The sequence below is a fragment of the Pelecanus crispus genome, chromosome 4, assembly GCF_030463565.1.
Source record: "Pelecanus crispus isolate bPelCri1 chromosome 4, bPelCri1.pri, whole genome shotgun sequence".
Classification (NCBI taxonomy): domain Eukaryota; kingdom Metazoa; phylum Chordata; class Aves; order Pelecaniformes; family Pelecanidae; genus Pelecanus; species Pelecanus crispus.
Genome location: NC_134646.1, coordinates 77,186,953 through 77,210,940, shown reverse-complemented (window position 1 = coordinate 77,210,940; position 23,988 = coordinate 77,186,953). Strand labels below are relative to the sequence as shown.

The window sequence follows — 23,988 nt, the reverse complement described above, 5'->3', positions numbered from 1 at the left end:
GATGATCTTTGAACATTTTTGAATGACTTTAGCCTGTAAATTACCCAAAGCACAGTACTCTGAAACTTTCTTTTGTAGATGTCCCTAGGAAAAGGGGGAAAAAAACCCCAACCCCACCCCACAAAAGCCCCTAAGCTTCCAAAATAATAATTGCATTAAATGAAATTTGGAGGAAGAGATTGCTTTTAAAAACTATTACATGCTGCGTAGTGTGATGATGACCTTTGTACACTGTCAAAACCAGAACTCCAGAGTCTCACTACATAAATATTTGAGACCTCTGAAATTATCCTTTTTTTAAGTATACGTTCTGACAGCAGATTCTTCTGAGTCTGTGGTGTGTTTCAGAAAATAATCACGTTGTTGTGCTGACTCCTACATTGTCAAGAGCTTAATTTTTGGAAAAATAGCTGTTTATTTTGCAAGTGGTTGTTTATACTCTCCCAAAATTGTTCATATGATTTTTGTGTCATGTTCAAAGAACTTTAATTTTTTTAAAACACCTTAGGATAAGGCTTTGAATACTGTTTAGTTCAATCTTAAGTATACTAGAAGGAAGAATATATCTTGAAATAATTGAAGATACAGAATTTTATAGAACTTTTCTTGTATTTTGAAGTTTTATGAGCATTAAGAATATGGAGATCCAATTTGAGATTTAGTAAACTCCTATAGATAACAAACATATTTTAAAATCTTATGGTACACTGTAATTGTCCTTCAGAAGCTGCTCCCTGTGATGAAGATTTAAGTGAACTTTTATCATTAATTCCTGTACCTTCAAGATGGAGACAGGACATAAATAATTTTATTTTTAGAAATTGTTCTATATTTGGGGTCTGCATCTGTGAGCTATCAGTTATGAAGTTTTCTCTTGGTCTGGCTGCTTTTGTGCACCTAAATATTTGATGGCAGCCCAGTAAAATTTCATCACCTCACATTTTGTGCTACTAGAAGTCTTTTTTCCCCATGGTGTCAGGGTGTTGTGGCTGTCTGATATGGCCTCTCCAGTAAGAAAGGGAGCCCAGTTCACTTCTCATTTACTTATTTTTCCAAAAGATGGAATTTCTAGAGTCACATTCATACCGGGCTTCTGACTGGTAGATCTGCACCACTTCAAAATCAACTCTTAACTGATTTTTCTGTATTTCTCTGTATCAGGTGACCATGCAACTGCCACAAGTACTGTCTTATAGCATTTTTTGTTATCTGCTTAGTGAAGCCTGCATCCTGATGCAAACAGAAACCTTTCTCCCATTTGGGGAAACTAAATATGATGACTTCTTATTTCCTAATGACCAAAAAAAGGTGCAAGGGGGGTGTGTAGGGGAAACAATTCTAAAACTTTAACCATCAAATTTAAAGGAAATACTGATATTTATATTGGTATTTATATGTAGAAAGAACATTTTCAGAGTCGCGCCTTAAACCCCGTGTTGGTGATAACCTGTGGTTATACTCTCTTGATCAAAAATACATCATTCAGTATGATCATCTTACCTGAATTTGCAGTGATATTTTTGTCCACAGGGTAGAAATCAGAAAGCCCAGCTACTATGGAAACTGTGGATCTTAACAGTGAAGGCATATTCATTATTTGCTGCCTCTTGGCTTAACAAAACTGTGAGGTTTTATTGCTAACATATCAAAGGTTAGAACATGCAGACCACCACAGAGGAGAACTTAAGAATGGTCCTCATTTATCTCCTGTGGAACTATACCCAAAATTTTAGACAGGGCAGGGCATCAGCAGAGATAATTAATGGACCCTCCACTACGGTGTGTTATGTTACTTGTTCTTGGGAAGAAAAAGTGAATAGCTTTTGTAAGCAATACAAATACTACATCTTGGTTTGTTTTGTTTTTTTTTTTAAAGACTGTGTAAGACAGCTGTGTCATGCACAGACATGTAACAATACACTGCTATACCATGTGTGTACGCTCTAATAAAATTTAGAATAAGGATTCGTTCATATCCGCACCTGTATTCGTCACATGTTAAAATCTGAGAAAGATGTTTAGGGTATCTGGAATACAGGGGAGTTTAAATGTATTGCAGCCTTATACCTCCAGATCCTGTTTTTCTTACCAAATTTAGGCTACACGTAACTCAGGAGGTCCTAAATATATCATTCCCGTAAGTAATGGCTACATAGTCATATGTACTTTGTGTGAAAGTGTTTCCTTCTTTTTACTGCTGGCTCCCACAGAAGAAAGGAATATAGGAATGCCTTTGCCTAGCTCCACAACAGCGCAAGGAGAACTTCTTGCTTGTCTCTCCACATTCAGTGTGATTTTTTTTTTTTAACAGTCCTGGTCAACTTAACAGAAAAAATAGTATTGTAAGGGCATAATTGTTTTTTGTCTTTATGGCAGCTGTATAAATAATTGAAAACACTTGCTACTTTGGGGTGCTGAGAGTTTGTGATAAGAGGAATTATTTTTATTATTTCTAGTGAAACAAGCTAGGAAAATAGATTAGATTCACAGGTGGAATTTGGGATGCTCAAATGTGCTATTCGCATTTCATACAGTTTAAAACTGGGAAGCAACCATCATCCTGTGATATATGTATGAACATCAGAGCTCTCACAGGTGATCTAGTGGTATGTGTCAGTTCTGACCAAACTGCTGGTTTTGTTTCATGCTTAATCTATTTCAGAATGGAAAAATACTCGTTCACCTGCCTGTCCCACTTTACCATGTCTTGTCTGATGGATCTCAAATACTTTTTAGCCTCAAATAAACGGGGAGGAAGGAAGAGGGTGGTAGTGTGCCTCTCTTCTCCATTGGGCAGCAGTGATAGCATATTCATTGCAGATGTGCAAGAGTGAAGTATAAATTTTTCCTTCTGGTGGCATTTGAATTTATCTCCCACTCCCTAGCAGAATTCTTGGGCATGAATCATGTGGTTTGTATTGCAGCTGCTTTGCTCTGCTAAAATAAATATCCATTGGGGAAAAGAAAGAGGGGAGAGAAATGCTTTCCTATTATTTATGGAATTAATAACTTCAGATACTTGCAGACATGGGCTATTGGAAAGGCTGTGAAGTTGGAAGTAGGAAAACTTCACTTCAGCCTCTGTTCCCATTAATACTCGAGTACCAAGACTTAAACCATGCTGTTTTCTTTGATGGTTTCTTGGAAGGCTTGAGTAGGCAGCTCCCAGTTAATGCACTGGCTGTTTTAAAGTTATTCTTTGGCATTAAACTCTTCTCTTACAATGTATAGCCAATGTAGGTGCTTGTCTTTGGTGAGGATTCAGCTAGGGGGCAGGGCACCTAAACCAGTGAGTATTGCTCTGTTTAAATATAGCTCAAGGGTGCTCAGAAGCTGGTAGTACAGCCGGGATGAAATCTCTGATGTTTTTGGCTACAAACTCTGCAGTACCTTTTAGTGTGTATAAGAAATGGTACCAATGATTCAAGAATATTTCATACATGCTATTTTTTTAACAAACACACAAGCACACAGTAAACTCATTTTTTGGTGTTAATGTAACCTCGCTGGAGCAAGCATAATCCACAGTAATAATTAGAATTACATGCTGCTGATTGTTTCAGAAATTCATTAGGCAAAACTTTACCACTTAAGAATTCTCCAAATCCCCAGCTTAGAATTTCATTTTCCCAAGTTAAATAATGATAATAGCAATAGTACACTTAGGTTAATAGTAAGACTTTAAACTTTTGATCAAGCATGAATTTCTGGAGCCATGCTTTTGAAGGGGGTGGGAGGAGGGGGAAGATTGCTAGTGGTATAACCTACTGGACTTCAGCTCACTACCATACCATATGACATCATGCTGAACAAAAAAACCTGGGAGCGATTTGGCTGGGCGGGCATGGCCACTGCTATGGGACTGGCTGGGCATCGGGCAGTGGGTGGTGAGCAATTGCATTGTGCATCACTTGTTTCGTATATTCTTTTATCATTATTATTATTTTCCCTTCCTTTTCTGTCCTGTTAAATTGTCTTTATCTCAACCCATGAGTTTTACCTTTTTTTGTTTGTTTGTTTTTTAAACTGATTCTCTCCCTCATCCCACTGAGGGGGAGTGAGCAAATGGCTGTGTGGTGTTCAGCTGCCTGCCAGGTTAAACCACGACACCTAGATAGTTGTTCCTCACTGAGGAACTACTGGTCTTAAAATGTTGTAAGCTACAACAGGATAACCTTTGTTCTTGTGTTTTGCTGTGTTAAAGTTCATGGAAGCTTTTGTGTTCTGTCAGTGAATTTACTGACTAAATCAGAAAAATATCATTTATGTACAAAAAAGCTACGGGGGCTCTATGTGCATTTATGGTGATGTGATTGAGGGATGAGTAACTGTAAAATATTTTTCCAGCCTTACATAAATCATGGGCATGAAATACATTGAGGAATAAAAGTGGTAAATAGTGTTAGTTTAGGTCACTACTTTTGTTTACTCTTCTAATTTTTTTGACTCTCTGGGTGGTTAGTTCCACATGTAGTACATCAGAGTTGTACTTGAGCCTGTGTTGAGGCCTTGCTAAAAGTCCTGTATCTCTGGATTTTAATGGATTTTAGTGGATCTGAGATGATGAGGATTTAATGCCAATCACATTTTATTGAAAATGCTATGAAAATATTTAATGAAAAGAAATATTAACATAAGGAATAACAGTGGAAAAATCAGACTGAAAAATAGCGTAAATGAATATAAAATCTTATGTTTAAGTGACTCAAATCAAATGATTAGCAAATAAAATACAGTTCACATTGACTAAGTACATAAGTACTTTCAAAATAGTTTAGACAAGCTAGATTTAATGAAACTGATAGACCAATTGACCACAGTATAGGATTTCTATGATTGAATCAATGAATTTTCCTTAAATTCTGTTTTAGATGGCAATGAAAACAAAACAACGCATGCTAAAGGAAGACTGGGAATTTTTTAAACAGAGGCGTTTTATTGAAGAGCAGGTAGGATTTTTTTTTTTATACCATACTAAGTTATACTTATGCTTCATGTATATTTGATGCAAACACTTAAGTGTAGTATATGGTACTAGTTCTATATGATCTAATTCTGCAACTATGCCAGGCATGAAATTTGGTCAGCTAAAATATGGAAAAGCAAGATCCAAGGAGAGAATGTAATAGTATGTAATCTCAGTTACTACAAGGTCAAAACATAGTCTTAAGATTGTCTTAAGATTGAATACCAGGTGTTAAAAGTCTTTATACAATGAAAGGGGAATTTTTGATGCCTTAGATCTAAAACAGCCAATACATTGAGCATGGAGCTGCCTTGATGTAGGTGATAGGGAGTATTGTGCTCAAGAGTTTAACAAATTTCCTTGTGTGTGCAGGGCTGGGGAGGGTGAACAATGGTAGCAGGGCAGATGTTTGCATCTGTTATGACTGGAGATGGCTCCTACATCTGTTTTGTGGGGAAAAGCCTGAGCAGAACTATCTGCCTTTTTAAACCTGTAGCCAGAGAGGAGCCAGTAGAAGTTCCTACCTTATTATAAAATTACCTGCTGTTTAAGACTCACTACTCTCTTCTGTAGCCTAGAAGTGTTCAAGTATGTATCATGCTTTCCATAAGAGTACAGTGTGACTCAGCTAGAGTCAAAGCTGGATGGAGAACCTCTCTGTCCTTGTATCACTGTGCAGAAAGAAATGCTAGTCATGAGCCAGAGAAAGAGAGAGTATGACAGTATATTTTAATAAACTTAAACTTAAGCTTAAATTGGCAATGTCTCAAAGCCGTCATCAGTAAGTACTTTTTCCTTTAAGGAACATAAGCCTGGGTTAACCATGTCTTTAGAACATCTGGTATACAGGACTCCTCAGAGGACTTGAGGAAGAATCCTCTTTTTCCTTGATCCTAATTGGGCTTAAGTGAGCTGTAAGCCCATGGCTGCTTAGGTAAGGATCAGATCTGGGCATCTGTAGATGTAGCACGTATTAGGCACATCCTTGTTTAACCTAAGGTTTGTAGGTATCTAATGATATCAGGTGCTTTCAGGATTAGGTGTCTGCAAGGTGGAGGTTATTTGGATTGTATTTTTTCACTAATGCGGTCAAGTCCTGTTTGGGCAGCTACTTTGTTCCTTGAATCTATCCCATTGTGGCTACAGAATTAGTCCTAATTCTTTTCTGCAAGCTAAGGGTGAGTTTGCATTCTCTCTCCATTTGTCAGCAGTGTCCTTTTGTGCATACCATGAAACAAGACAAGAACTGCTCAAGTACAGAGTGCATCAGCAGAAGTGCCATGCAAGATGCACATACAAATGAGTCAGAGATGAACTTGCCCACTTTGCTATTTTAGAGTAGAAACATACTTTCTTTGAAGAGTTTCAGTGCCAAATATTTGTTGTTTGTAACTTTGAACCTCTTCCTTTTTTCGCTAATGATGAAAACACCACCTTAATGAAATTATTCTGCTTTTAAAATATTTTGCCCGAAGAACCCTATTGATTATGTAATTTGTTAATCATGATGTGCCATTGAATTGTTAATGGGAAGACTTGCACTACTAAAACACTGCCTTTATAATTTACTTCAGCTTAATAACAAGAAAGCACTAGCTGGGGAGAACAACTTCACAGACACAATGAGACACATGCTGTCATCACGTTTGAGCATGCCTGACTGTCCCAACTGTAATTATAGAAGAAGGTGAGCTCATGCTTTTAATATGAAATCATAATAAATCATTAATTTCTTGTTTGAGGAAAAAGGAAATACATTATTTGAACAAAGAGTGTGGTTACTTTAAATGAATGCTACTTAAACAAGGTTATAAAGATCTGTAATCTTAATTCTTGAACAGATGTACTTGTGATGACTGCAGCCTTTCACACATTTTAACATGTGGCATCATGGATTCCCCTATAACGGATGATATCCACATTAACCAGTTACCACTACAAATTGATTCTGCTCCGGATTATCTATCTGAGATCCGCCCACCCAGTATGTCTTCAGCAAGTTCAGGATCAGGTTCCAGCTCGCCTATTACAATTCAGCAACATCCCAGACTGATCCTCGCAGATAATGGTTCTGCACCAACTTTGTAAGTTCTTTTTCCTGTTTTAAAACTTTGTACGTGAACTTAAGCAGGCAAGTTACATTGGCTGACTATCATTATGTGATGCTAGTTTTGCCTCAGAAAATTATTTAATAATAGTACTGTATTCAGCAGAGCATAACTCCAGTGCTATATATTGCACAAACATAAATTTTAAAAAAAGTCCTGTAAAGTTCTTAAAAATTTCTGAAGATGTTGACTTAACAGTCTTGCTAGAAGTGTGTGTAGTATGTACTTTCCAGCTTTAAGATTATAAGGACATCAGATACTGATCTACTTTAGAGCATTGTTTTAAAATGTTACATTTTCTTAGACTGAGGAAGGGAACTGGTGATCTTTTCTTTGAGGGACGGTCATTTCTTATGAATCAGTTCAGTTCCAAAAAAGCTTTTATTAGGAGGCTTTTAGGATTGTTGAACCTGTGTTAACTGAAGTTTTGCATCAAAAATTACTGTCCCTATGAGAAGTATCTGCCACCCTCTTTCTTTTATTCAGATCACAATGATGGTCAAATTTGAGGCATTAGTCTAATGGTGGGCTTCTGCCCCTTCTATAATTCTGAAGGGTTAAAACTGCTTGGTAGGCTGGCTTCTGTACGTGGTTAGGGTATAGCTAAGCAGCAGTCTCCTCTGTCATGGTATTCTAAAGGAATATTTAAAAAATCCCAACTTCAGTACTGGTGGGAGCACTAATTAAATACCTGTTGTCAGTACAGTCAAGGGAATTGGCATTAGCATTCTGTGTTAATATGGTGTGATGAACGAGGACAGTGCATGTGTGTGCGATGTTTCTGATGAATATCACTTCACCAAGTTCAATTTCCTTTAAATGTTTATCTTTGCACCTACTACTATCATTGGTTTAATCTTCCATAACAGGACTTTAGTTTCTGAACCCATTTGGGGAGCACTTGAAAACAGATTATGTGGTGGTATGTTTAGCTACGTATTCTTAAATGTGTGGTTTGCAATTTCTGTAAACTCTCATTAGTTTTAGTGCTGAAATGTCCACAATTGTTCAATTTGTCTCTTCAGAAGCTAGTTCAGTTGAATCCAAGTATTATTTACTGTAAGAAGCCTATTTTTAGGGAAATACCACTGCTCCTTGGGGAAGGGCCATTGTATGTCTCGTAATATCTGCTGTGTTTTATTTCCTTGTTGCATATTTGAAATATGCCTAATGGTGCCACCATGTAATTAAATTTTGGCGCAGCATCTCATGGAATGCAAAAAGATAAAGTGCACAGTTTAAGAGCTCTTTTAAGAGCTCTGGATTGCTGTAGGAACATGAACTAACCAATCTTTGCAACACTTCCATGGAGCGGGTAATTAAACATTAATGTTCTTTTACTCGCTGTCTGTACAGAAAAAATCTCCATTAAGTATTTTAGAGCAGATTCTGAAAAGCACATAGACATGAGGTTGTCTAGGAACTAATTGCTATTAAGAAATTTGAGTTACTGTGATGTGTTCAATGTTCCCTACTTACTGTTACTGGTTTGGCGTTTAATGTATGGAAAAACTTGAATTTTATATTGTACTTTTTTCCAATTCACACTTTCTGTGAAGGAATCATTGGCATAAGGGTTTTTTCATCAAATTAAAGATCATCCATATCCTGTCGTGATTAATTTGATAGATTCTTGATTAGAAAACAGTGGTGGAAAAATATTTTACACAGAAATAACAGAGAATCTTATTTTTGATCCAGTCTGTTCAGGCATGCAACTACTATATTCAGTAGGATTATATGGCAAGTTGCTTGATTTTACTTAACTGAAAAAATAAGTTCAGTTAAACAACTTGGAAGACAATCCTTTGACTCCTAATTGGAACATTTATACAAGTGATGCCCTCAACTTTATTTTATTTTGGTGTTCTACCTGCTTTCACAATAACTGAGGTTACTGAGTATTGTGATTTATCTAAGCCTCTTTTCTCCTCAGTGGTAGTGATGATGAAGATGTTGCACCGTTATCAGCAAAATTTGCTGATATCTACCCACTGAATAATTATGATGATGCAGAGGTGGTAGCCAACATGAATGGAATTCATAGTGAGCTAAATGGCGGAGGTGAAAACATGGCATTGAAAGATGAGGTACAGTATTTACAGTGTCGTATCTTTTTCTGGCAGTTGGATGTGCTCGCTGGAGAAAGGCCTGTCCTTCACCCCTTTGTTAATGAGTTAATGTTGTCTAGTCTCCTCAGGTGAGCAGTACTAGCAGCAGTTCCTCAGAAGCAGATGATGAAGAAGCGGATGGGGAGAGCAGTGGTGAACCACCAGGGACTCAAAAGGAGGAAATGGCTCTAGGAAAAAGGGCATTAAGGAAAGATGAAGCAAAAATGGATAGTCCGCCACCTTCTTACCCCAGTCAACAGGTATAGTAATCTAAAAGAAACTCTTTCAGTAAATTAACTTCTTGAAATGTGGCTGCTTGAATGACAATACATTTACATCTTCAATTAAATATTTAACTTTTCATGTATTAAGATATCAGTAGGCAGCTATGATACCTGATTTTATACTGTCATGGCTAATATCTTCCTATAGCTAAATCTGAAATATGTTAGTTATATTAAAGGTGGTTTCAGTAAAAGGGGAAAAAAGTTTATTCCTGCCTGTAGGGATGAGAAACAGAAACTAAGAAGCATTTCTGCCTGGAAGTTTGAGCTTGCTATTTGTTAAATGTTAAGTTATTCGAAATCAGTTCGGGGGAGAACGGGGAAATGATGCAGGTACTTAATTAACAGGCACTTCTTAATATTACATCTGAGGACTAACTTTCCCTGTTGAAACCCTGTGTAGTTAAATCGATTGCATGACTTATGGCATGGGTCTTGGGCTAGTTGATGGTTAGGGGTATTTTTTTGTTTTAATAGTTTAAGATTATTAAGCCCTTTATTGTAAGGTTGCCAAACCACCCAGAGAACGAAGCCTGGAGTATCTGCTGAGCAGGTAGTGGTGTTTGGTTTAGCAGCTGAGCACCAAAGCAAAGCATCCAATGGACTTGTCTTTGTGCCTGTATGGCTTTTAATCTGAGCTACCCTGTGGCCACAGCACGGGCTCTCTGCTTTGAGAGAGAATGTGCCAGTCGCTTTCATTGCTTATTGTACAAAAGAATCCGCATCGGAGGGGGCACCTTTGAGAGCTTAGACGACAGTCAGGTGGGAACTCCCATTAGATGTTCCCCTTTGGTTAGGATGTTTGTAAGGCCTTCCACTGGAAGTATTTTCTCATGTATTAAGCTACTTTTCTTTCAACAAGTATGTTGAGATTCTTTTCTGTGTATGGCTGACCAATGGCATAATACTTACATAGGATGAGACCTCTGTCAAACTAGTTTGAAACCGATGAACAGATTCAGCATTTGTTGTGGAAAATCAAATGAGATTATGTAAATCTATCTACTTGCTTTAGGGAAGCAAACTAAAATGCAGGATAAAAAGGTGGATTTAACCTTATTTTCTTTTTTTTTTCTTTGAGGAAAAAGAATTTTCTGAGGGTTATTCTGAGGAACTCTTAATGACTTTTTTTAGCCTGATTTTCTAATTGGAGCTGAGTAACGCTGCATTCAAGTGATTGATTTCACTGGTACATGTCATGTGCATTTGAGATTTTTTTTGGCATTACCTGTTGGGATTGCTCATTTACTCTGTATCTTCATTCCTCTTCGGATTCCTTTTCATACTCAGTACCCAAAGGTTGGTCAGAACTGGATTTTGAATCTCACCATGCTGTTTGACATCTTTTTTCCATTTTCGTTTGTTAGTAGGTTAGTATTGGTTTCTTGATAATACTGATTATTTTTTTATGAGGAAGTTGTTTGTTCATCTCTATACACCTAATTAATTCAATCATTTTATTTGGTTTATGAAATCTTTGGTTGTTAAAATATACCTTGTGTCAAAGGCTGTAATGCATTTAAGCGATAAGGAAGAGTTATTTGTTTCCAAGAGGAAGGCATATTGAAGAAGAATACCAACTGTCAATTCTTTTCTAGAGAGCTGAGTTAGCTAATGTTGCTTTTTGGAAAAAGTGTACTGCCGTGTCCTGGTTTCAGCTGGGATAGAGTTAATTTTCTTCCTAGTAGCAGGCATAGTGCTGTGTTTTGGATTTAGTAGGAGAAGAATGTTGATAACATGCTGATGTTTTAGTTGTTGCTAAGTACTGCTTATGCTAGTCAAGGACTTCTCAGTTTCCCATGCTCTGCCAGGTACACAAGAAAGTGGGAGGGGGCACAGCCAGAATAGTTGATCCAAACCGACCAAAGGGCTATTCCATACTACATGACGTCATGCTCAGTATATAAACTGGGGGGGGTTGGCTGGGGAGCAGCGATCGCTGCTCGGGAACTGTCTGGGTATCGGTCAGCGGGTGGTGAGCAATTGCATTGTGCATCACTTCCTTTGTATATTATTATTATTATTATTTTGTTATTATATTGTTATTATTATCAGTACCATTTTACTTTATTTCAATTATTAAACTGTTCTTATCTCAACCCAGGAGTGTTTCTCACTCTTACTCCTCCAATTCTCTCCCCCATCCCATCGGGGTCGGGGGAGTGAGCGAGTGGCTGCGTGGTGCTTAGTTGCTGGCTGGGGCTAAACCACGACATGCCTCATTGCTGGGAAGAACAGCAATTGGGAAGTGTTCCTCGTATTGCTTCTGGTAAAATTATCTTCCAGTGCAATGTCAGGTGACAGTGGCAGGAAAAAGTACTGAGCTGAGAGGGGGAGATGGATCTACTCTTTCCTGGGCTGCTTTTCTTTCAAAATCTTGAAGCCTTTTGAGACAACAGAGGCTAATGATACCTTGAGCTCAGTAAAAGGTTCTAACAAGGCATGGATTTCTCATGGTTGATGCAATTATGAAATGTTTTGTGAGAAATGTCTGTTTCACATAATCACAGAATAGCTGTGTTTGGAAGGGACATCTGCAGATAGTCTAGTCCAGCCCTCTTGCTCAAAGCAAGGTCATCTAGAGAAGGTTGCTCAGCACTGTGTCCAGTCAGTTTTTCAGTATCGCTGAGGATGGGAGACTCCAGAACTGCTATGGGTAACGTGTTCAACCACTCTCACAAATAAATAAATGCTTTAAGCTTGAGTGGAATTTCTGTATTTTAGTCTGTGCCCATTTCCTCCTGTCCTTTCATGGGATACCACTGGCTCTGTCCTCTTTACTCTCCTCTTCCCCGCCCAGTTGGGGAACGCACATTGGTAAGATCCTCCAAGTCTTCCCTCTTGAGGCTGAACAGTCCCAGCTCTTTCAGCCTCTCCTTGTATGATGAATGCTCCAAGGCCTCAATCATCTTTGTGGTCCTTCATTGGACTCACTGCAATATGTCCATGTCTCTCTTGTACTGGGGAGCCTAGAACTGGACCCAGCGCTCCAGATGTGTCTCACTAGTGCTGAGCAGAGTGGAAAGATCACCTCCCTTGACATGCTGGCAGTGCTCTGCCTAACGCAGCTCAGGACTACCAACTTTGTCAGCTAATCAACCCTTATTACTACTTTCTACACATGCTGTTTTTCTGTATGCTTGGAAAATTGTGGAAAATAATAATCCAATTTGATTTTTTTTTTAATGTATATAGTGGGGTACTTAATTGCCTAGAAATGATCAAATGCTGTCAAGGTTCCTGTTCCTGTCTGTTCTTGATTATTTGTATCAATATCTCACTTGTGGTTACTGATAGTGGACATTAAATACCTGTATCGTATGAAATGCTGTCAATTTTTAAGGCATTCTTTTCTTAACTGAGTGCTTTTACTTCACTACAAGGTTTTTCCACTGGTATTAGATGAAAGAATTTTGTGGATGCTCTGAAAATATTGATGTATGCAAAATGAAATAATATTAATGATTACTAAGGAAAAAGGACGGGGGAAATAGCTGATTTTACTGTCTGTTGAGTAGATTTGAAAAATTTCTTTTTTTTTTTTTTTTTTTTTTAATTTTCTACCAGGCTGACCAAGGTCCAAATGCTTGTGAATGTCACGTTTGCAAACAAGAAGCCTCAGGTCTAACGGCCTCTGCACTTGCAACTGGACGCTTGCCTGCTGGCCACCAGTTTATGAATCCTGAAAAACCTGCACATCCTGCACTTCATCTTTATCCTCACATCCATGGACATATACCATTGCATACAATTCCTCATCTGCCTCGTCCACTTATCCATCCCACCTTGTATACAGCCTCTCCCTTTACACACAATAAGGTAAGCCTGATGAAGGAGATGGATGTATCCTGGTCCCAGGAAAAATACTGTACACCTGTATAAACCAGCATGACTGAGTATCAATGAAACCATGAAAGTTGCTTTAAATTGTGGTCTGTTCATTGTAGTCCTTTTGGAGGGAATAGTGAGGGGTAGGGAATAGGACAGATTCAGAACTGGTGGGAGGTTCATACAGCAGGGCTAAGGGTAGCTTTTGTCAGGAAGGCTGATAACTTCCTTACTGTGATTAGATTAGAAAGAACGTGGAGTCAAATGAGTCTTCAGTGGTGGAAACAGTAATGGGGCTTTAGTAAGTGTGACAGGACTAATTAAATCTTCGCTTCCTATATATCGAAGGTCAAAATTTAATATTCCATTTTGGCAATAATATCCTGGGGTTTCTAGTTCAAAATATTAGTGATTTAAATTTTTTTTTGAGACAATTGAAGCATAGGAATCTATTTTTAAGTGTTTTTTTGCTTTGAGAGAACTTGCTTTTTTGCAGATTCTGCAAAATTCTTCTGACCCAAAACTTGTAAGTAATAAACAAGAGAAAGTTGTGGAACAAGGATTGGGACCAGGTGACTGCTTTTCAGAAGTATGAGTCAAAAGCAAGAATTACTGTTAATGTGGTGGCATTTCACGTAGTATTTAAATCAGTTGAACTGTGGGTGCTTCTGAAAGGGGCAAAGACTTTGTCATTAGGTCCATATTTCTGTCCTCTGGCTTTCATCTGCTCCTGTGATCCTGTGGTTGCAAGGAGAGTAGATTAAGTAATAGTCATCTTAGTGAACTACTCTTACCGTCCTTCGTAATATCTGCTTTGTTTTTTCCCGTCTTATCGGTGTCCCTTCCTTATCTTTGTTGCAGTGTGCCAGTTCCTTAACGGCAGCGTGCCAGCCTGCTGTTTCTCAATAGCCCACTGCTGTTCTTCTGAAACCTCTGATTGTTGTACCCCACCTTCTGCCATCCTTCCAGAGCTCTTTTTATATCCCTTAGAGCAGTCTACTCAAGCTCCCATCCCTGATCTCTGCTGTCTTCCCTTTCAGAAGACCTTTGTGTAGTGGAACATTTGCAGTGGACTGTCAAGGCTACACCAGAAGCCCCATGCAGAGTAGCAGGCTGCTAGCACTGAGTGGCTTTGTAATGCAGGCCAGATCTACTAGCTCTGGCACAGCACCTGAACCAGCTGGGATCCATGTATCTATGTTGTGCTGGAGCTAGAAAGACATATGTGGAAGCTGAAGCTTTAGGGAGCTTTCGCCTTTGAAGAGCCAGCTGAATTCAGCAGAGCTGGTAGTGAATGAGCTAATAAGCCCTCCTGGATCAGGCTTGGTTCATCATGGATAGGCTGTTCTGCCCTGTGAAGTGTTTGTTTGTTTATGAGTTTTCTTTTATGCAGGACATTCTAGCCCCTCCCACATTCACCTTAGTCAGGTGGTGAAAATTCTTCTGTGTAGAAAAAGGAGACTGGATATATAAGTAGTTTGTTTGGCCATGAATGTTTAGACTTTCATGTCTGAAATGTCATTGCACTTGGCTGATATTTTTAATATCTATATCTACTTCTTCATAGCTTTTCATTGCATCAAATCTAGTGCAAAAATAGAACAAGCTCACTTTTCCTTGGCTCTTTTCAAGTAATTTAATATAATGCTTGCATTGTACAAGGTCTCTGGGAGAAAGTTACATTTTAGAATGTGAGTAAACAATTTCAGCTAGAAGAAATGGGGTGAGCCAGAAAAACTTGCCTCTCTAAAACAAGAAAAAAAATGTGTGGTCCCTTTGTCTCCGCAGTTGCCTTTTAGAATAAAAGGGTGTATTCCTTGCCTTGTTAAGTTTTAAGTCAGGAAGCTGGTAATACTTGGAGATGAAAAAAGCAGAATATAATCAACTTTAAAATTATGTTCTCAAATAATATGTGTTTTATTTCTTTTTCTACTGTGCTTATTTTCAATCCTGAAGTGTATGTAATCCCTTTATCACAATTGTCTCATGTGGTAATGATTATCATGTCACAGAGGATTGGTTTTGGCAGCTTGGGCTTTGAAAGGTAATAATTCCTAACAAGTTCTACACTCATACAAATACTGGTTTTAATTAAAAATGAGGGCCTACCAATATATATTAACCCAAGTATTTCTGGAGAATGCTTTTTTGTATTCATCAGTTAGCTGAATCTAAAAGCAATGTTTGTGATTATAAAATATATACATACAATCTGTGTAACATATTATCTGTATTAAAAATCAACAAACCAGTCTTTTTATCATTCTGGGAAATATTGTTTATTATGCTTTTTATAATGCCTTTCACAATTGAAACACTATGATTTGAATATTGCTGTTGGAGTTGACTGTGTAAGCAAACAGAATATTAATGAGGAAAATACTCTTTATTTTTGTAGGCATTACCGCCAGCTCCAGTTCAGAATCATACAAACAAGCATCAAGTATTCAATGCATCTCTCCAAGATCATATTTATCCAAGCTGTTTTGGGAGCACTCCAGATTGGAATAGCTCTAAATTTATAAGTCTTTGGGGATCAGAGATGATGAATGACAAGAACTGGAATCCTGCTACATTTTTGCCTGATACAATTCCTGGTGAGGGTTTGTTACTACTTCACACTGAGTGGTTAAAAACCTTATGTTTTGAAATGGAGTGTGGCACTTTTTTCCAGGAATGGTAGGTTTCATCATCGTGGTTTTATAAGACAGGATTCTGGCAGAGATTTGCTGCCATTTCTACTCCAGTGGGGCTGAAAATTGAAAAAATAAATTCTTATGTACTGGGGAGAGGATCCTAAAGGCAAAAGAATAGCACGCTGTTTTTCACCTACAGTCATTGTAGAGGTATTTTTGCCTTCAGAAGTTTAGGGTTGCAAAGAAATGAGAATTAAGGGGAAACTTAAATAATTTTTGGTCTTCTGCCGCAAAGGCCTGCTCTCTTTCTACAAGGTCGTAAGAGTACTGGTAAAGTGATACTACATCCTACTTCTTATAATGAGCAGATAACTGCATTGTCATTCAAAAAGACAGAGCAAAAGATTAATTTAAGCCAGGAAGCCTTTGGAAATACTAATGGTTAAAGTGAAAGAGAATAGAAGAGAAATAACAACATCTGTAGATCTAGATACAGATATATATCTTTCCATTCACATCACAGCAAATACTAAAATGCCTTTTTTATTTTATTTGACGTGTATGAAAAAGGAAGCTTGGTTTTGTGTCTTGGCTTTTTTCAGACTGATCTGCTGCTAACTTGTGTCAAGCTACTACAGGGATATTTAAAAGAAAAGGCATTAAAAACCTCCAGAAAACTTCCCTGGTAGCATAGCTCATCCATTTACAAATGTAGTTATGGGTAGCTGTTCCAACAGATGGTTAGTGTCAAGCTTGTGTGGAAGGTCTATCACAAAGGTGTTACTGTATTTAGCTGGAATTATCAGTAAGTAAAGATAGGATTTGTGATGTTATATTGATAGAAGGATATGTTCCTGCTTATAACTGTTGCATGGCTAACCTGGGCTTCAGATATTGAAGCTTCTATACTTAGCATGTAAAATGGGGTCCAATTTTAATTTTTAAATTTTAAGTGGATAAAGATATCTGTAGCATCTTTGCCACTTGTTAACACACATTTAGTAGTGTTCTTAAAATTGTAACGTTAATGTTTGTGACTTCTGCTCCGAGACTTCTTAGCACTTTTTGTTACAGCTATATTATTTGGGGGGGAGGGAAGAGAGAGGAGGAACACTTCACTAATCCTACCAAGCCAACACTAACAATATATCCTTGCTTGTCTGCATCTAAATTATTGCTTGTTTAATTCTAAATACCATAAAGACAATTCTGTAATTCTGTGATTCTTAATTACTGTGTGTGTTTCAATTGAAGGGAGTGATATATTAGCACCAGCACTCTCAGAAATAAGACCTGAAGCACTTCCTACTACATCTAGCAATGAAGCAACAGCAGTTACTGACAGCAAAGAGAAAAAAAACGCTGCAAAGAAGAAATGTCTGTACAATTTCCAGGATGCCTTTATGGAAGCTAATAAAGTTGTCATGGCAACCTCTTCTGCCACTTCTTCTGTCTCCTGCACTGCTACTACAGTGCAGTCAAGCAGCAACCAATTCAAAGTATCATCCAAGAGACCTTCATCAATAGGTAAGGATTTGTCATTCACATACAGCTTAGTAACTGACTCAAGTACGTTTAGCTAACCATAAAGACTTATATGTGTTTATTTTAGTAATACTATGGATCTTGATGATTTTCGTTAATTGCTGTTCTTACTAGTCTTGAGTTGTAGTCTCTGTACTCCTGAATTAAAGAACTTTGTAAAAGACCTTGGTGTTATTGGGACTGAATAGAAAGATATTGAAATACTACCCCATTTTTACAGAAGCTGAGAATATCCAGCACTTTGCATGATTGTGATGAGACTTATTAATATTTTTAATTTTAAGTGGTTTCTTTTTTCCCCAATTTAGGTGAAGTGTTCCACAATATTAATAAAGAGGACCATAGACATTCTGCACCAGTTGCACCACGAAATAGTCCTACCAGTTTAGCATCCCTTCCTTCACTGTCTCCTGCTGCACTGTCTCCAGCCTCTACACCGCATCTTCCAAATCTTGCTGCTCCTTCTTTCCCCAAAACTGCTGCAACAGCCCCTGGATTTGTGGATCCTCATTCAGGTCTTTGTCCTACTACAGTTGCACCTCCTACTTCAACCACAGATAGCTCTGTAAGTGCCCCACCAAGTGTCTGCAGGTAAGTTTGTTGTTATTCTTGTCATTCTTTTTTACAGTGGAAGGGGAATTAAAATACAGACACCTTTTCTCCTTTGCCAGTGGTTGTAGCCTGAAAGAAGAGCTGTCTGTGTGGTCAGCAAATGAGACTGAGTTCTGATACTTAATACATAACTTGGTGTGAGACTTTGCAGATATGATTTCCATTGCAGAATCTAGTTACTGAGTTTAGAGGCTTGAAAACAAATGTTTGCTCACTTTTAGAAACGTGGCCTGGGATAAATAAGTCAAGCTGTATTCTTTCTTACTCTGTCATTGACAGTAGTGATTGCTGCTGCTGACACACAAACCTGTTGTATAATATATCTGTTTTCTGTCGGTTTGGCCTTACATGGCAAGCAGGAATGAAAAGCTGTGAAAACTTAAGGACTCTGTAGACAGATTTAGTTCAAACTATAAGAAGGTCATACGTGGTCTTGAAACCTGCCACACAGTAACACATTTTCCCGACTGCACTTAGACTTCTTAGGTGTCAGTACCACCATTTATACAGTGGTTGTAGTGTGGAAGGATGTTCTGATTTCCAAAGGCTTTCAAAGGTCTTGGAGGTTGGGAGGAATTTGGGGGAGCTATCTTCTGGTAGTGTTATGTCTTGTGGCAGACTGACAATGGTGCCAACTCTTTGATATGTCTGAAGAGTGCAGGCATAACAGAAAAGCAGTTGAGTCATTGCTCTGAGTACTCTGACCTGTAGGGCTGTGGTCATGGTTGCTATGAATGTAGTCTCCTGGCTACAGCAGTGGTTTTCAGAAGATGATGTGAGATTTAGACAAGAGTTAGATAACTGCATACCGAAGCTTCTAAAAATGCCCTTATTTCTGTTATCAACTGTTTTTTTTTAATGGTATCACAAAATAAGTAATTGTTCTTTCATGCTCAAGAAATTATTGCAATTTTGTAAAGAAACTTTCTTACCTAGTGCAGGGAGAGAATTGAATATAGGCTATTTAATGCAATAGAAATCCAACTTTTATCATCATCTCCACGTGCTAACATGATAAAGTAATTTTAGTTCATAAGGAACAAACTGGGAGAGAACCCAGCAACAATTATTGCAGTCTGTATGAATCAGTGATGTGCTATAATGGGAAAAACTGCTTTATGCTCTAGTCTTTCGATTTAGTGACTGAGCGACAGAACTAATGAAGCCTTGATTTCTACGGAATTGTATCTGTTACCCATAGCACATGGTATCCCACCATGCTGCTGGGCGCTGTAATGCTAACTCGCAACAGGCAAGAAACAGTGATGCCAAGGCTGCTCAAACTGACAAGTCAATGTTTGCACTGACTGGCAGTATCTGCTGTTATGTGCAACAATTTTGCATGCCTTTTCCCCAAGTAGGATACTGAAGTTGAACAATTTTTCATTCTGTCCTGGTCACTAATTCTTGAAAAACTTACGGCGGAGGGGGGGAGGAAGTGAGGTTAGAAAGAAGATTCACGTATATTTTGCAGGTAAGACAGATTATAGCCTGTTTTCACCTTTCTAATATAAGAACAAAGAAATACTAATGCTAGATGAGTGGATTTTTTTAAAGTACTTTCTACATTTGAAGCAAGATCACATCAGTTTTAGAAGAACTGGACAGTAGTTGGGTGCACAGTTATGCAGAGCTCTGGAGGGAATAAACTGCTATGTACCTGCTTACTGAAGAGACATGCTAGTATTTCCTCTTGAAAATAAAGGTGCAAATAGGGTAATGGGAACATTCTGTTTTTAGCTGACCTTGAATTTTTTAAGTCAAGAGTTTGAAAATCTATCTAAAACCAGGGGGTTTTAGAAATAAGTTGAGTACTTTGCAGCTGCACAGCTCTCTTCAGACCACAAGTGATGAGATGAGCAGCAGTTTCAAAACCATTCCATTTAAAAAGCTAAAATCACTATTTCTGAAACTATTTTACCTGTTTAAAGCCAGGAAGAACAGTTCCAAAACTCATTTTCTAGGCTGCTCATTCAGTGAGTCACTAAATGAGTTTCTCATAGATAGCTTTCCCATGTATCATCTTATCTTGCTGCTTGGTTTTGAGCATCTCTGAAAGCTACTGCATGAAGGCTTTAGGATTTGATGCATCACTGATGGTTGATAGCCCGGTTTGAGTCATTGTTCCTGGTATACATATAACTATATATGTTTTTTTTTTTTCAAATACCTGGAGTTTTTATAAGCTTTTTCTTAATTTAACGTAGTGATCCTGATTGTGAGGGCCATCGCTGTGAGAACAGTAACACGTATGATCATCAACAGTATGATGGAGAGGAGAGCCAAGATGAGGACAGCTGTTCAGAGCATAGCTCCAGTACCTCAACATCCACAAATCAGAAGGAAGGAAAATACTGTGACTGCTGTTACTGTGAGTTCTTCGGCCATGGAGGAGTAAGTTGTTGGATTTCAATTTTTTTTTTTTGTATTTGCTTTTTTGTCACTTACTCATCATTGATTGCATGTGATTTATCAGACTGCAACTCGGGGTGGCATTGGAGCTTGCTCAAGAGAAGTAGTAAAAGGAGCATGGTTAGAAAGTAATTTTCCTTCTTGAAATGAAGGATTTGAAACAAATCTTTCTAGTTGAAAGCAATTCAAGAGCAATAAAAAAAGACTAAAAGATTTAGGAAGCAACTGAGTTGGATAATAGATACACTGTTTGACTGAAACTGCAAACGGGTGTTGAGCCTTTTAAATAACTTTACAAAATTTATGCACTCATTTGTAGTAGTGTAACTATAAATAATGTGATGAGTTTGGGTAAAACTACACTTAATATGGGATATTTTTTAAAATGTTTGTGGCAATTTATAAGCCATTCTCCCATCTGTAAAAATAGTGATCCTCAAAGTATTCACTTTAACTTGATTTTAACAAAAAAAAAAAAAAAAAAAAAGAAACTTTTCTTACCTAGAACTTAGGCACTGTAAGTCTAAGTTATACTTGTATCAAAGGAAAACCCAAACTGCATTTCCCCTGTTTTCAGTATGACAAACAACTTTCTTTACTGGTGCATTTTGATAGACACTGACTTGTATTTGTATTTAAAGGGTGTTTTGAAGAAATTACGAAGTTCTAAAGCACGCAGGTTATACAGGGTCTTTTCCTTTATCATCTTTATTTTAAGATGTAACACTTTTGAAGCATCCTTAAGTTAACTTCATACCAGTAACATGTCTAGTGAATTCTTGTAATCGTATCTTTTCATTTGCACAAATGAAATGCTAAAAGCTTTTTCAAGTTCCAAATTTTTCTTAAAATTAATTTTCTTAACTTAAAATTTCCTTTTCCTGTTGGCCTCATTTGCAAATCTGTGTATAGTCTGTTTTAATAATCAGTTAACTAGTAGAATTTGAGTCTCTGGCATTTTTTTCCGATTTGAAGTGAAAGCTCAGTTTACTGGCCATGTGTTTGATCGAATGCAGTTTCGTCTTAGGGCTTGAAGTGAATTAAAAGCCCCTGCCCTGTGGCTGAAGGGGACGGGCAGGAGATCCCGTTTCTCTTTGCATGTTCCTACCGTGTCCGTGATTGATCTGTCTTTGATAGTCATCTGACTGCACAATAAATTATTCATTTTGCTGAAGTGGCAGAACACTACAGGATTTTTAAGTTACTAGGCTTTGTTTTGCTGGTTTAATGAGTTGAACTGGTGTAGCTCCAAACAGCTGGGCACTGAATCTGGTGCAGGAGGGGAGAGGGTAAGGCAGCAGGAGGGGAGGAAGAATGAGGAGTTCAGAGGCAGGAGCAGTGGGTGGGAATACAGATATGAAACATGACGCAAGGATTCAACTTGCAGCAGTGTTAACAAGTTAATGATGCAACTCTGCTGGAGTTATGCTGGCACACTTCAGTGCAGGATAATCAAGCCTTCACAGCTGCAGCCCAGAGGCCCATGTAGCCCAAACTCTGAAACAGACTTCACAGAAAATGGAAACAGCAGCAAATGTCTGCTCCTTTCAAATGTTCAAATGTGGTAAACTGATCACAAGAGAACATGGAAATCTCCTTTCTTGCTTTTAAAAGCATTTTTTTGTCTTCTTACTTGTGCATTCCTCCACAAGATCAGTCATTGTTTCAGTTGGAAAATAGAGTTCACAAGCTAGCAACAAGTCTGACAGGTCTGTTTGCCTGTTAAATACACCTTTAGGTACACATACCTAAGGAGTTTGATAAACATAAATAAGGAGTTTGATATTCAGGTTTGGACCTTCCAAGTTATTTGAAGGTCTCTAAAATGTCAAAATCTCACAAGTATTAGGTCAGTGAAATATTTACATTTAGTCCCTAAATTTTTGTCTCGTGTCCTTCAGCCTCCAGCTGCACCAACCAGTAGAAATTACGCAGAGATGCGAGAAAAGCTTCGTTTACGTCTAACAAAAAGGAAGGAGGAACAGCCGAAGAAACCAGATCAAATCTCTGAAAGGGAAAGTGTTGTTGACCACCGAAAGGTGGAAGATTTGCTACAATTTATAAACAGCTCTGAAACCAAACCAGTAAGCAGTTCTCGGGCAGCCAAGAGAGCCAGACATAAGCAAAGAAAGGTAAGACATAAAAGTATGTTTGTCCTAGACCTCATGTTTTTGAATCTGTGCACTCTCTGTAAGTATACCACTGTATACTGGCTTTATAATAATGGTATAATTGTTTTCTGTGTAGTTTGTGGTACGCTGCCTGTTTGTATGTACACAGCTGGCTTACCTGTTCTGAGGCTGCCTAAGGAGTTATGTAGTAGACTGGGAAGATTCCTCACAATGTCATTGTCATGTGTTTTGTTGCAAGTCGGCTTTATATTGGAATTTTTTATGCTTTAGAAAGCTATTTCTAAGTGTCAGAGATGTTAAGAATTTGCTTGGTTTGTAGAATTGACATTTAAAAGTCAAGGAAATTAGAAAACTAATGTTTCTTTATTGGGATAATGGTTATGATAAAGTGTCTCTGTAGGAAGCCAGGAAACATAAGGTCAGTGTTTTTATGAGAGTGGAAAAGTCAAGATTTCATATATTTAGAATGATTGCACTAGGCACCTTGCTGTACTGATTGAATGAGGTTAAGCACTGTGCCACAGGATGACACAAAGGGCTATCCCAAGCTAGAGAGAAGTGGCAAGCTGCAGAGAGGTGGCAGAGAAGAAACAATTACAGGTTGCTTTCAAATGGAAATTGGCAAAAACACTTCTAAAAAAATCTAAAGTGTAACAGTGAATTTTTTTTTAAACAATATTTGCTGAGCTACTAGAGGAATTTTTTTTTATTCTTTTAAGTTGAACAAGCAGGAAATTGGCTTTTCTTACTGCAGTTCAAGTGTCAGCCTTAGGTATAAAGTTCAAGGTGCAATGAGATTGATAGCTGAATGTTTTTGAATTCTGGTAAGCATGTTGTGAATATTTCTTCTGCATTGTAAATATTTTTTGTTTGTGAATTTGTTTGCTGGCACTAATTCTGCATTCTTTAAATGCTTCCATGGGTTTGGAAGACCTGATGTTCACAAATCATATTCTTTACGTTCATGTTGCTGCACTATTCAGCAACTTGAGGACTTAGTGAGTTATTTATAAATAAAATTCACTTTGCTCTTGGAATGCAGTTTGAACATAAGTAGTGGAATATTCTCATAGGTGTTTTTGTGTGATTTCTATAACTGTGAAAAGGTAATCCCACACAGGCACTTCTAAATGTGCAAGAAAATAAATGGACATGATTGTTCTCAGCGTACAACTTTTTCTTTCATTTTCCTAATGATACAAGATCGATGCTGCACAGCAAAGTTTTAGGCATTTACGGTAATGGCTGGAGAAACTCCCTTGCGTCTTTGCTTCATGTGGGCAATGAACTTATGGCTGACAACAGAAAACTTTACCATCCTTATTATTTTTAACAACTTCTAGTGTAGCTTTAA

At 37.8% G+C, this 23,988-nt stretch overlaps 1 protein-coding gene across 2 annotated transcripts in view; it reads left to right on the top strand.

Annotated features, from left to right (window-relative positions):
• The window catches only part of FAM193A (family with sequence similarity 193 member A), an 81,269-nt gene that overhangs the window by 49,146 nt on the left and 8,135 nt on the right, over positions 1-23,988 (top strand). The window contains exons 9-19 of one of the 2 annotated variants that reach the window (XM_075709062.1): positions 4,872-4,949; positions 6,541-6,653; positions 6,808-7,050; positions 9,011-9,164; positions 9,266-9,445; positions 13,037-13,288; positions 15,696-15,894; positions 17,188-17,460; positions 17,787-18,069; positions 20,298-20,484; positions 22,404-22,634. In XM_075709062.1, the coding sequence (XP_075565177.1) occupies positions 4,872-4,949; positions 6,541-6,653; positions 6,808-7,050; positions 9,011-9,164; positions 9,266-9,445; positions 13,037-13,288; positions 15,696-15,894; positions 17,188-17,460; positions 17,787-18,069; positions 20,298-20,484; positions 22,404-22,634 (2,193 nt within the window). The remainder of the gene's footprint in view (positions 1-4,871; positions 4,950-6,540; positions 6,654-6,807; positions 7,051-9,010; positions 9,165-9,265; positions 9,446-13,036; positions 13,289-15,695; positions 15,895-17,187; positions 17,461-17,786; positions 18,070-20,297; positions 20,485-22,403; positions 22,635-23,988) is intronic. The other variant, XM_075709061.1, reaches the window with a different exon arrangement.